Source organism: Fusarium proliferatum (assembly GCF_900067095.1).
Source record: "Fusarium proliferatum ET1 genome assembly, contig: FPRO_scaffold017, whole genome shotgun sequence".
Classification (NCBI taxonomy): domain Eukaryota; kingdom Fungi; phylum Ascomycota; class Sordariomycetes; order Hypocreales; family Nectriaceae; genus Fusarium; species Fusarium proliferatum.
This window is the reverse complement of record NW_022194806.1, coordinates 569,033-581,830: the sequence shown is the minus strand read 5'-3', so window position 1 is coordinate 581,830 and position 12,798 is coordinate 569,033. Positions and strand designations below refer to the sequence as shown.

At 47.6% G+C, this 12,798-nt stretch overlaps 5 protein-coding genes across 5 annotated transcripts; 3 read left to right on the top strand and 2 right to left on the bottom strand.

Annotated features, from left to right (window-relative positions):
- Window positions 1-331: 331 nt before the first annotated feature.
- Window positions 332-1,708, top strand: FPRO_15963 (uncharacterized protein; the record flags this gene model as incomplete). Its single annotated transcript, XM_031224889.1, has 3 exons — window positions 332-385; window positions 485-1,356; window positions 1,405-1,708. The coding sequence occupies 3 exons, from the start codon at window positions 332-334 to the stop codon at window positions 1,706-1,708; spliced, it is 1,230 nt and encodes a 409-aa protein (XP_031090104.1).
- Window positions 1,709-2,981: 1,273 nt separating this feature from the next.
- On the top strand, window positions 2,982-3,821 carry FPRO_15962 (putative 1,4-Benzoquinone reductase; the record flags this gene model as incomplete). The annotated part of the gene is made up of 2 exons (XM_031224888.1): window positions 2,982-3,008; window positions 3,096-3,821. The coding sequence occupies 2 exons, from the start codon at window positions 2,982-2,984 to the stop codon at window positions 3,819-3,821; spliced, it is 753 nt and encodes a 250-aa protein (XP_031090103.1).
- An 804-nt stretch (window positions 3,822-4,625) lies between these two features.
- Window positions 4,626-5,842, bottom strand: FPRO_15961 (uncharacterized protein; the record flags this gene model as incomplete). The annotated part of the gene is made up of 3 exons (XM_031224887.1): window positions 4,626-4,855; window positions 4,913-5,202; window positions 5,259-5,842. The coding sequence occupies 3 exons, from the start codon at window positions 5,840-5,842 to the stop codon at window positions 4,626-4,628; spliced, it is 1,104 nt and encodes a 367-aa protein (XP_031090102.1).
- Window positions 5,808-7,777, bottom strand: FPRO_15960 (uncharacterized protein; the record flags this gene model as incomplete). Its single annotated transcript, XM_031224886.1, has 4 exons — window positions 5,808-5,936; window positions 5,992-6,777; window positions 6,833-7,219; window positions 7,364-7,777. The coding sequence occupies 4 exons, from the start codon at window positions 7,775-7,777 to the stop codon at window positions 5,808-5,810; spliced, it is 1,716 nt and encodes a 571-aa protein (XP_031090101.1).
- A 1,172-nt stretch (window positions 7,778-8,949) lies between these two features.
- Window positions 8,950-11,649, top strand: FPRO_15959 (uncharacterized protein; the record flags this gene model as incomplete). The annotated part of the gene is made up of 1 exon (XM_031224885.1): window positions 8,950-11,649. One exon carries the CDS (start codon window positions 8,950-8,952, stop codon window positions 11,647-11,649), a length of 2,700 nt encoding a protein of 899 aa, XP_031090100.1.
- Between the last annotated feature and the right edge of the window lie 1,149 nt (window positions 11,650-12,798).

Sequence of the window (12,798 nt, the reverse complement as noted above, 5' to 3'; positions counted from 1 at the left end):
GTTGTACTATTCCAAGAATGGACTAGAGTACTAAAAGAGTTGGCCGAAGGATAAAAGTTTTTACCTAGCTGAAACGCACTCGGCAGTTGAATGCAAGGGGCTAGAGAGCTAACTACAGTAGAGAAGTGGAGCAGCTGATCTTTGCTAAGGCATCTGTAAGCTATCGAGTTTTAAGGCAGTGGCAATTATAAATGCTTAGAATTAGAATATACCCCACTAAATAGGTCGAGAATCAAGATCCCTCGTCTTTCCAGGGTTTAATGAAATTTCTTGTTCCTCCGCTAAGTCCGCTGTACGTCCGATCCGATCGCTCCATTGTAGTGCTTTGAGAATGAGTATGAGTACCAAGATCGCCAAAGCCTGTGACCCTTGTCGACTGCGCAAGGTGCGATGTGATGGAGGTCATCCTTGCCACCATCCCGAGTGTCAGAATTCACCGCATATTTGTGTATACCGAACCAAGACCTGACACAGAAGAACAAAGCGAGACATCAGCGCATCTGTATCACAGCTGCCTCCACCAGGGTCTGGTCTATCAGTTGGTGCGCTGTCCGCAAATGCTAGTCCCACAACTCAATGGCCTGACCATCTCAGCGCCGAGGAGTCTGAGCAGGCAGTCCAACACGAGGTCTACCACAGCGTCACCGAGACACATTTGTCGTCCACTCCAACCGATAGCTCGCAGCTCTTCTACGGACCTTCATCATGCTTTGCTTTTCTTCAGCAAATACACCGAGGCATCTTACCCACGACAGATCATGGCAAGCATGAGGGAAACAAGACGCAACCTGGCCTTGACACTTTTATGCAGAGTTCGATATTCTTCGGGACACCACCAAGGATTAGCCAAGAGGCAATCCGATCCGAGAGCATCCAACGGTCAACCATATCAAGGGAAATAGCGCAAGACTTCCTCCAAGGCTTCAAGATCACATCTCACTATCGACTGCCATTTTATACGATCGAAGAGCTCGACAGTTTGTTACAGATGACATACGACTCACGGTATGCACAAAATATACCGCCGCAGACAAAAGCCAGCTTCCTAGCAATATTGGCCATTGGCGCTCTATCTACGCCACAGACAGACCTCGCAGAAACCCTCTTTACCGAAGCCAGACGTGAAGCCGTCAGTCTGGAGGATGCAGTGACATTGCAGACTCTCCAGCTGTCCCTATTATTTGCCGACTACCAGGTCAATATTGGTCGCCCGACTTCGACTTACATGCACCTTGGTATGGCTTGTAGGAAGGCGCTTGCATTTGGCCTGTATATTAGCGCCCTTTCTACCCGGTTGGATAGCCTCACGTTACAAAAGCATCAAACTACACTTTGGTCACTTTACTTCTATGAAACGTGAGTTTATACCCTGGCGTATATCGTGCTTTAGCTGACCTGCAATAGATACCAAGCTCTGACTCTAGGGCGACAAAGCAGTCTAAGATGGAAGGACATCACCTGCCCATTTCCAACAGAGCCACTCCCCATCGTCAGACTCTGCCGCATCGCCAAGATCATGGAGGATGCCGCAGAAGGTATGTACGGAACAAGAGCAAATTCTCTTCGGCAGCTGTACGTCATGGCAGAAGAGTTACGTGGTCGCCTTGGTCAGTTTGCACGGGAGTACGGGATTGCTTCCGCACAATCGGGCACTGACCATGGCTTCCCCGAGACGCGCGAGTCTATGACTCTACACAATTATATGTGAAGATGAGGCATATCCCTCGTTCGAAGGCTTACCAGATTCTCAGTGTATTACCATACAATCATTCTGATATTTCGCCCTTTTCTGGTCGCCCAACATGCGATGCGTGTTAGTGGCAGGACAAGCGAGAGCAAGGATATGTGGCTACGCCAGGCCTGCAGGTACGCTGTGGATGCAGCCCAGGACTCAATTGAAGTGTCAGCGAATAGCAGCCAAGTTTGCAAGGTAATTGAAATTGCTCGATCTAAGTCTGGCCATCATATCTGACCACATCGTCAACAGTCCTCTCGTTACCAAGGATTTTTCATCGAATGCTGTTGCGCAGTTCTGCTCTATGACATCCTCTGCCAGCCCTCCAAATATTCCTACAACATGGAATACATACAAAAGGCCATGCAGACGCTGTCCAGTATGGTGGCTGATGAACCTATCACCTCGTCCTTAAAATCCATCCATCGCGTGCTGAATTCTGTTAAAGCATCCATCTTTGGCCACAGGCATGGCACTGAATCAGCAGTACCCAATGACGTCTCGTCACCTCGTCAATGTTCTCATATACACTTTCCCTCATTGGATCAGAAAGAAGTGACCGATCCGGGTAGAAGGATACTTCAGACAGGGGAGATCGGTACTCAAGAGGACAGGTCACACTCACTCGCGCCAGGACTGGTTAATATACTTTCGTATCAGGACTGGACAAGTCCAAGCCATTTTCACTTCAATGTAATGACAACTGATCTTTTTAACTATTTCCCACTAGATGCAACAACATTAACATAGTACCTAATAGACAATAGCTGCTTAAAGTAGTTTAAACTGGAGATAAAAATTAACTCTTAAAGAAGAATAGTTACTATTCTTATATTGTATTTTTTTTTTAAGTCTTTTTATTCTTTTAATATAAAAGGATAATAATAATATAATATAAAGGCAAAAAGTCTTACTACTGACATCATCGTACAGTCTAGATAAAACCTTAATTTCAATAAAGGTGGGGGCTCGGTGGGGGCTTGGTGGGCATGTCTGAGTTTATTAGCTTTGTAAAAGTTTGTCACGATTATACATCCCAGCCCCTTAACTAACATGACCAAGCATACCACTAGTAAATTGCAAAAAACAAATCATGTCATAAGCAGTAGTGAAATTCTCATCGACTAGTGAGGCAGAGAGTACTTCTACTTAAGCAGAGCCAAGTTTGCGACTTTTACTACCCAGAAAGCTTTCTCTATTTACTGCATCCTTTGTTTACTACACTCTTTAAGACAAGGCTTTAAAAATGGCTCCCAAAATCGCTATTGTTTATGTATGTTGAAAAGTAATTAATGCTGCCTGCATTATTCTTAGTTTTCAAACCTGCCTGTCTTGAATAAGTCTAACATTCTGTTTATAGTACTCCACCTATGGCCACGTTCGCCAGCTTGCCGAGGCCGAAAAAGCTGGCATTGAGAGCGTCGGTGGTACAGCCGACATTTTCCAGATTCCCGAAACTCTTTCTGCCGATGTTCTTGCAAAGATGCATGCGCCTCCCAAGCCCACCGACATCCCGATACTAAGCGATCCCTCGGTCCTCGAATCATATGACGGTTTCTTGTTCGGAATTCCTACGCGCTTTGGCAATTTCCCAGCTCAATGGAAGGCCTTTTGGGATAGCACAGGCAAGCAATGGTCTAGCGGTGGTTTTATGGGAAAAGCAGCCGGCCTTTTCATATCCACTGCATCACAGGGCGGCGGCCAGGAAGTCACAGCGCAGAACGTCATGTCTACCCTCGTACACCATGGCATTATCTACGTGCCGCTGGGCTACGCAAAGACATTCGGCCAGCTTACAAACTTGAACGAGGTCCACGGTGGTAGTCCGTGGGGTGCTGGCACCTTGGCCGGCGCTGATGGCTCGCGCCAACCTTCATCCTTGGAGCTTGAGATTGCACGCATTCAGGGTGAGACATTCTACTTATTCGTGGATAAGGCTAGCAAGTCCCAGACTGGCCGTCGTGCACAACAAGCAGCTCCTTCTCTCACAACAGAAAAGACGAGGCGAAGGGCCCACAGCATTGACGAGCTTGATGACGGTGCTGGAGGAGCTTGCGGACTTCCTACTAAATGTGTTGTTCAATAGAGTTGTTTCTAATCATCTACGTCGGGACTGTAGAGGAGAAGATCAGCTTCAAATACCCAGAATGAGACTCAAGGGACAGTCGTGTTGTTGCAAAGGTTGCGCCGTACATAGATATTCGAATCACAAAATGTCTTGTCATTGTTGCCAAGCGTCTATTTGCTTTTCATCACGATAAACTAAACCCTTAAATCCCTCTAGAATAGGTTAGATATCACTACTTACGTCCCCAGAGCATCGAGACTATAACACGCGTTATTATACTCATGGGTGCTAGAGATGACCTTGGATAGATCCATCGTGTTTGCAAGAACACTCTTAGGTCTTCTTCAGCTATAGGGAATCTAAGTGCTATAAAATAGAATCTTATCGCAACTTGGAAGCAGACTGCGATAACTGCGATTGCCGCCGTACTGGGAATGCTATTATAATGCCTCTGGATCACGCCCGTATTGTTGGCCAGAAGCTCAGTATTTACGGCGTGAAGAACCTCCGCGTTATCGACGCTAGCATCGGATATCCAGCGTCTGACATTTTTAACTAGGTTCTCTCGGCTGGATTAAGCTCTCAGCCATAAGTCTCAGCGGCAAATAACGGACATTTTTAATTTTCAAAGGACTCATGGCAGTTTTTAGGGTCTAGGAGCTAAAGGTTACATTAATTGACCACATTAAATTAATAAATTCCCTGCAGGTAAGCACTACTAAGTTGGCAATCCCTTATACACCTAATTCCAGGAAACTAACACCAAGCATAATCAGACTAGTGGTAGTACAACTTTAGCATTCAAGTTTTCTTTTCTACCTATCAATTCTCATTGTGGCTCTGAAAGGACTGTAGGAGTGTCTGTTGCAGGATGGGGAGTATGTCAATAATTCTCCTCCCTTCCAGTTCACTAAATCCAAGCTCCCGATTGATAGTTGCCTGCAATTTGTTTTGAACCTCTGAAGGAATACCTCCATCTAAGAACTTGCTGTAATTTTCAATTGTTTCCGAGGAGCCGGCCGCTGTGTAAGCTACATGGCTGTAATCGTTGTCTTCATATAGTCTTGTTAGATTCCAGCGTCATAAGTCGCCGTTTTGCTACTACTCACACGGAGATATTGTCTGTGAATCAGCATCTGGGAAGATGATCTTGTACATCTCGCGCCATCGTTGTGCCTCACGACCCGCTTCGTTTGAGTCAGTCTCCGTCCTGGTTCGCTTCCTTGAGCGGAGGCGGCGTTCCTGTTCGGCGTTTATGCCCTCAATTTCTGTGGATTCCCGCAATATGCAAGGTTCCACAGAACGAGCGTGTTCTTCAAGGCCAGCAGCATCATCAAAATATGATAGACAGCGAGAACATCTGTACCTTGGCGTACAGTGTTTTCGAAATACATGCTCCCTTATAAATCGTTATCATCTCGTCCACCATAAGATATAGTAAAGAAGGATACTAACTTCAACCTGTGAAACTGAAACCAGCCCCTAGAACATGTCTGTCCATACTTGCTGGGATCACGTTTGAAGAAGGGGCAAGCTAAAGGGTAGTTACTGTCCTTTGTATCGCCGCCTGTTGTGTCTTGGGTCTTCTGGCATACAGTTACGAGGCGATGGCTTCGATCACTGGAAGAGGTTGACGCTAGGCCGTGAGAAGTTTCACTGAAGGAAGTTGACCTAGATCCTGGCTGAAAAAGTGATAGCGAATCACGGCTGCCGTCAGTGGTGCTTCTCCGGCCTACATGATGAGTTTTGGCCTTTCTGCTTGATGGAAGTGGAGTCTGATCCCATAACCTATAAGTCGTTCGCAGGGGCGAGTTGGACTTTATACCGGTTTCTAAGCCTGCAACAGTGCTTGATTGCTTCATGTTCTCACGACTTATTGGGTTCCCAGTGTCTGACCCAGTGAAGAATCTGGTATTGATAGAGTGATTCAGAGGATTTGCTCCATATAGGTATGTTGAATCTGAGCCGGAGCGGTTATAGAACCGAACCAGGCTTTGCTTCACCTCAGCTGCGGTGGCTCTGCGGACCAATCTCGCCATCTGTTTCAACAACTAGCATGCTGTCTTTGATGAGGTCGAGAAAATCGTGAAAAAAGGGCGAACAGGCCCAATGTTGATGAAGTGATGCCACCCACTGTCAGATGTCAGGATAGAAGGAGAAGTGGTAACAGTTTCAAGTGAATACTCACATGGACCACCTCAGGCTTAACCTTGCTGCATATGTTGCCTGTTTCTGGAGCTCCCGTCAGCTCAAAATATGCATCGTCAGCCTCAAGGTTGTTTCGCTTGTATTCCCTCAAAGCGGAAAACTCCATGACGCCTTCCCAACCCATGAAGTACCATGTAAGGAATTCGAGGTACACACATCCTAACGCCCATATATCGTAAGATCGCGACAAGAGTCCGTCCGGCATGTCGAATTCTGGAGCGCGGTAGGTTGGAGAATTTCCCATTCCAACAGGTGAAATATTAGACCGGGATCTTTTATTATGAAAGCGAGTAAGTCCAAAATCAGCAATCTCCAAAACTCCGATGTCAGTGTTGGGCCCGTTCCTGAACCAAAGGATGTTCTCTGGCTTGATATCTCCATGTCTGCCATAAGACTGTGACGACTGCGATTGTCTGTGGCTTGGCTGCAAGGCAGCTTCGTAGGCATAGTCGTCACTCTGGTCGGGCGGAGGCTCATGGATGATGCTCAACCCCTCAGCCATGCCTTTGCACTGTTTGGCTACCCAAAGCCCGTAACGACGATCAATGGATGGGCTGGGGAACATGGCCCAGTATCGCCGCAGGTTTGCATTCGCCCACGGAAACAGCAGATGATAGCTGTTCTTGTATTCAAATGTAGCCAGAAGTGGAACTATATGCTTCTGGCCACTTAGTCGCTTCAGGGCATCTACCTCTCTTGAGAACATTTCGCGACTGCGAGAGTGGAGGCGCTTCACCGCAAAGGCAGAGTCAGAGTCATGAGCTTCCTGCGGGACAATAGTTAGCAAATATCGGTCAATGCAATAGAAGCCTTTTACGTACGGCGATGTGATGAAAGTTGTGGTGCGCTGGGTGTATCTTGACTTTGAAGATGGACCCGTGGCCTCCTTGGAAATCCTCATCATCCTCCATGTCGACGTCACGAGAAGAGTCCTCTATGAAAGGGAGGATAGTTTGGTCTGCGAGGAAATATGTGCGGACAGCCCGTTTGTTTTCCCACGAGAAAAAAGGCGACATCATCATCCACTGACACCCTTCAAACGAGTCTATCAAGAAGGGCGACCACTTGTCAAGACCTTCCAAAGGCCTATTTGGCTGGAACTTCCGTCTCAGTTCATATCGACCCTTGTGTTCCCCGCGAACCTTGACAAGAGGCAGGTCAAGATCCGTGATGTTATTCTCCATAAAGGCGAAGACCTCTTGTGGTTGCTGAATTATTGTTAATATCGCGAAGATGCGTCGAAAGGATGGTTCCCTGTGATTTCGCTGAGATCTTGGACAGATCATTTTTGCATGAAATTGTGCATCATCATGCGATAAATTCGGCATGCATTCTCTGAGTGCAACGGATACAGAATCTTCGATAACGATTTCATTCAATTTGTCCAGAGGAAGAAATCCTTTGGACTCTTTGTGGGCATGCTGGCATATGGCACCTCTCAATTGTTGTTCAAGTGACTCGATTTCTGGTACCATCAACAAAGGTCCTGATGCTTCTATTGGAAATTGAGAGCCGTCAACGGCTTCTAGCTGATCTGTGCTGTCGATAGTCAGGTCTAGAGACCATATTGGGTCATTAAGGCCCAGCTCATGACTGACGGACTCATCCAGTAAGCCTGTTGACCCCAAGTACGAGGTCTCACCGTGAGGTAAGGGAGTATTTGGTCGGCTCGGTAAGATGAAATTGAAAGATGGGATAGCTAGAGACCTGCTACCATTGCTGTCATCTTCAAGATCAGATGATAGAAGACTTATTAGGGGTTCCATTCTGTCCTGAATTGTGGTGTGATAGGCAAAAGAACAAGTTGGCATTGAGACAACTCTGCCTCCAGTTTTATGCCTGATATTGCCAATTAATTCGGCCACGCGTATTGCAACAATATTTTTGCGCAACTGCGTAATACGCAATCCACTATCTACTCCAAATAATTTGGCCTGAAAACAAGGCAACTGGTTCGCCATATAGGCCGCACAAGATAACATCATCTTACCCCGCTTTGATGCCTGTAGCCTTGCCGAGAATTAGTGTTCTTGAACATACCGTCTAACGCCTGCTTGTACGGGCTTTTCGAGGCGTGATCTTTTGCCAAAGCCGGTTTGACAGTAAGCTGATCACACCGCTTGACATCAACCCCTGCAATTATATCTAGGACTGTTCGCTAAAGTAAGCCCTATTGCTAAAGTACAACTATTGGTTGCGCGACTGCATTAGGCATGGATGAAAAGGAAGGTGGTTGCATATTTCAACCCCCTTGCGAACAACAAGATGAGTCGACCAACTCTCTGTCGTGCATGCCTAGGCGTGGCGGTGAGACGATCCATGGTTGCCTGATTGGAGCTCGACCGTCTCTTCCCTCAATGTACAGGTACGAATTAGCCATAAGGCCTTGCATGTACAACAAAGAAGGGTCGCAACCTTGATCATGGCTTCTGAACACTAAGCGCTAGGGACATATGCAAGCTGGTGAGGACCATCACTCGATCTTTCCCGCTTGGGAATAGCATAAAATGAGAGACTATGGGCTGACGTATCAGGTACCCATTCATACCCCAGGGAAGATTCCTCTTCTCTCTTGCGCACAGTCAACGTCCAATCACATTTCGCGACACGGTCTCCCCGGGGTTGACTACCTGATCCTTCTGTTACTTGGTAATATTTTTCATGTGGCTTGCAGAAACCTGCATGCACCGCTCAATAGTTTGCCAACCCAGTCCAGCTGAGCCAACGCACCAACAGGAGAAGCCTGCAAGACACCAAGAGTCAGCCTGAGGTCCCCATCCCTTTTTTTGCCTTTTATCATCACCAACAAGTTCTCTATGGCATTTCCCCTACCCTCAGAAAAGCATATGAACCAAGGTACAGAAGCTTCATTCTAGGCTACAACTGTCAACTGATCATTGTCCTCAGCTGCCAACGCCCTCTCTCTCGGCACCATTTCATGGAACACCTTAACCGCCCGAGGGCCGACTTGGTACGAGTCGTCGGCGACGACGTAGTAACACAAGATCATGCACATTCATTCAAAATTCGCTACTTATACGATAAGGATTTCGAGTACGACGGTTCTCGATTCTCCGACTTTGCGGAAAAGTTCATTGAGACTGGTGGTAAAGCAACTAGACTCGCACCATATCTCCAGGCATGGCTTTTCTTCGGCCTCATGAAGGAAATATTCGGGCACATCTGCGGCATCGAATTCGACTGGCGGGACTTTATCCAGGTCGAGGAAGGCCGTGACTACGCCGTGGTAACTACCCTGAAGCTTGAAATGCTTATATATCTTTGGCTTGCTCGCGAGGCCGATGAACCAGCCGCCGAAAAGTTTAAGCGCCTAAATCAGATTGTGCGTGTGCTAGTGACCGCCGATAGTGTCGTGTCTAAAACGAGACACTTACCTTTACCTATTACTGCCGAGACGAATCTGGACGACCCTGGGGCACCTGGATACCCTACCATGGCGGCAGTACTTCTCTCTATCAAAATCCTGGGAATGACTCTTTGCGAAGCACTACCGACGGTATATAGCAATTTCGTTCCCATTGCTGGAGCTGATAGCGAACCACTATTTCGCGTTGACAAAGCAAGCACTCACGAAAGACTCCTTAACAAGGTAGAGTTCACAAGTTCCTATCATAGCGACCCGATTATCTCTCAGCTCCTGGAGAGGGCCAGCTACTGCCCATATCAAGTGGAAACCTGTGATAGGGAATACCTATCACAGGGTAACTTGGGTCTTCGCTGGTACCTCACCTTTCTCGATCGTCGAGGTATCCCTGGAGATCACTCAAAGTGTACTACGGAGAAGTGTGTCGGGTACCAGATGGACGAGTCAACGTACGTGACGAAGCACCTTTTTGACCGGGACTGCGACTGCGAATTTATCTCTCTTAGCCACGGTTTTGAAGTCAACCTGGTTCTTTCCTGTGTCCGGCGAGGCGGTACCCCCTTGATCCGGATCGATGGGCCCTTTGTTCGCATCTTTCAGATGGGCGTGGATGAAGGTCCCACGCCCCCATATGTCGCTATATCCCACGTTTGGTCCGAGGGGATGGGGAATCCAAGGGAGAATGCACTCCCCAGATGCCAGCTGAGTCACTTGCAGCTTTCGGCAAGCAAGTCGTGCCCCGACATTGACAACGTTCACTTTTGGATCGACACACTCTGCATACCCGTTGGCCACGAGGAGGAACGAAAGCAGGAAATCAAGAAAATGGCTAGCATCTACTCGGGCGCCGAGAAGGTCGTGGTTCTCGATAAGTCCCTTATGAACACGATGAGCAATACTCAACGCGAGGAGGTCCTGATACGAATTTGGAGGTCACCTTGGGCGTCTAGACTATGGACCCTACAGGAGGGTCGCCTCTCAAAGTCTCTCTCCTTCTGCTTTGCCGACGAATTCTACGAGTTGAAGCACGTCGGCCTAGAGATGAAAATGTTCTGGCATAAAGCTCTGTACTATCATACAGACATCCCTACGTGGATGGACAGGTATGAGAAGTTGCGAGATCCAGCATGCTATAGAATGATAGAGCTTGGCGCCAAACTCGAAGATGCTGAGAGTATAGAGGCTTTGGAGAAGATTCAAAAATTACCGCCTCTTCCGCTCGCGGGTAACCGTAGTCCAAATAAGTATCTGCGAGCCCTACACGGTTTATGGCAGATGTTGACCCTAGGACTAAGCCTTGACAATCCACTGAGTGCGTCGGAGACGCCCATCGCTCATGCGGGCGAGGCTCCGCCAAGTTCGTTCGTCTCGAGAGTCGACCAATACAACAAATCTCGCTTCTTCCGAATCACGGCGAATGCTTCACTGAATTCATTTGGAAGTCTTCCTCCTTCGCATCGCTACAGCAACAATTTTACTCCAGCTGAATTATTTCGGGTAATGTTTACCAGCCTTACAACGCGAGACCTTACCCGGCTGGAGGACGAGGCAGTCTGTCTGGCAACCACTCTTGGCACGGATATCGACGCCATTTTAAGAGAGAGCTCTCCCGAAGAGCGGATACGTATACTCCTCACCTCCATCGGCACTCTGCCCTTGAGCATCCTGTTTATCCAGAGCGAGAGACTGTGCCGCGATAACTGCAGATGGATTCCCCGAACACTGCTTCGCAGAGGCGCCAAAGTTGCTGAAGGTTCCTGCCATTGCCAGCCGGATGGCCGACTGATGTATCAGGGCCGAGCACTCATCAGCACGCGGCCATTCGCCATAAACAAGACAGGAAGCTATTTCACCATTGAAGTTGTAAATGGCAAACAGTACTTTATCGGTATCCAACCCCAGCCTGGGCTTGACATCGAAGATGGAGAGAAGAGGTATCTCATCATTCCTAGCAGGCCAGCACTAGCTAGGGATGAGGTACCTCAAGAAGTAGCTATCCTCAGTCTGTCGCCAGATCAAGGGGTACCAAGTTTTCAATCAGAACTGGCAGAGATCGAAACTAAATATGAGTTCACAGCATGGCTGTTTGACTTAGTCCTACCAGGCACTAAAGTTCAGGTTAGTGGTGGGCAAGCTGGTCAATATCAGATCTGGCAACCTCCCAAGGAGCACCGATGGCAGCTAGATGTAGAAGCAGTTGATATCATCCCATGCAATCTACTTACTGAGGAGAGTAAGATACTTATTGGGTAATTATTCTAAGAGGATAGAGACATATATTAAGAGGCATTCTAAGAAGTTGCTGGCGCTTCCGCCCACAAATGAAGCTCATGCCAGAACAGCGAAGGACGGTTGATCAACTCGTTGTTATTTCTCTCATAGATTGGATTCCGTTGCCTGTTTATGAGCGCCAAGAGCGGCAAAGACATGTCAGTCATGAGTCGTTAGGTCTAAGAAAACCCAGAGTAGTGGTGAAGCTTATCAAGACGACGGGCTGGTTTCCACTGCCCACTGGTCCGAGATAGGGATTTCCAGTGCCAGGCAGTGGATTTGACTGCGGTGAAACGATCGGTTGATAGTGGGTACAGGTTCATTTCCTCCCCTGACCCCGATGTCTGGAGCCGAGAGCCAAGGTATGTACTACTTATCTGCAACAATGATACCAATATATAAAGCCAACGAACAAAGCAGCACGATATATGAAGGGCAGAAGATCAGCATGGCCTCGCCTTCCGTCTTGTTCTCAAGCATAAACATCGCCATGCTTGCTCACCACCAGTCTCGTCCTATGCTCTAAAGTAACCTCGTTGAACCTTACTCGGATGTTTGATTTCGCTACTCTGTATCACATGTCGAAAGTTCTTCCACATTTAAATAATGCGCGTCGGTTATGACTTTTCTTCATGCTATGGGATTACTATTGGTAATGCTCTAGATGCCGTCCGAACATTATACGGAGACCCGAAGCTTAACATATGTCAATAGAGAAGCCGGCTACAAGGAAGAACGGCGACAAAAGTAGCACCGATATGGAGGAATTAAAAAATAGAAGAGAGACGCTGGGCAATAGGCCGAGGCGGTTGCATGCCAAAATTAGGTCACATAAGCCCCAAACCTGAACGTTAAGCTTGGTTACTGGCAGAGTTTTCAAAGTAGACACGGAAAAGCCCCAAAAGAATGCACAAGGCATGGTTATTTCTTAGGTGACAGCCACTTGCAGATTACGAATTTACGCATTGATGAGTTGTCATTGTTTTTTCTCACAAAGCAAATACAGTCAAGACGCTGCTTGTAATCGAACCATTCACCGAGCAGTGTCTCTCTTTGGTGGGATGGGCAAGACCTCCTGCCCTGGCCAGTACCCCTACAGGCAGTACAGTCCCCAGGGGTTACAAATGTCAG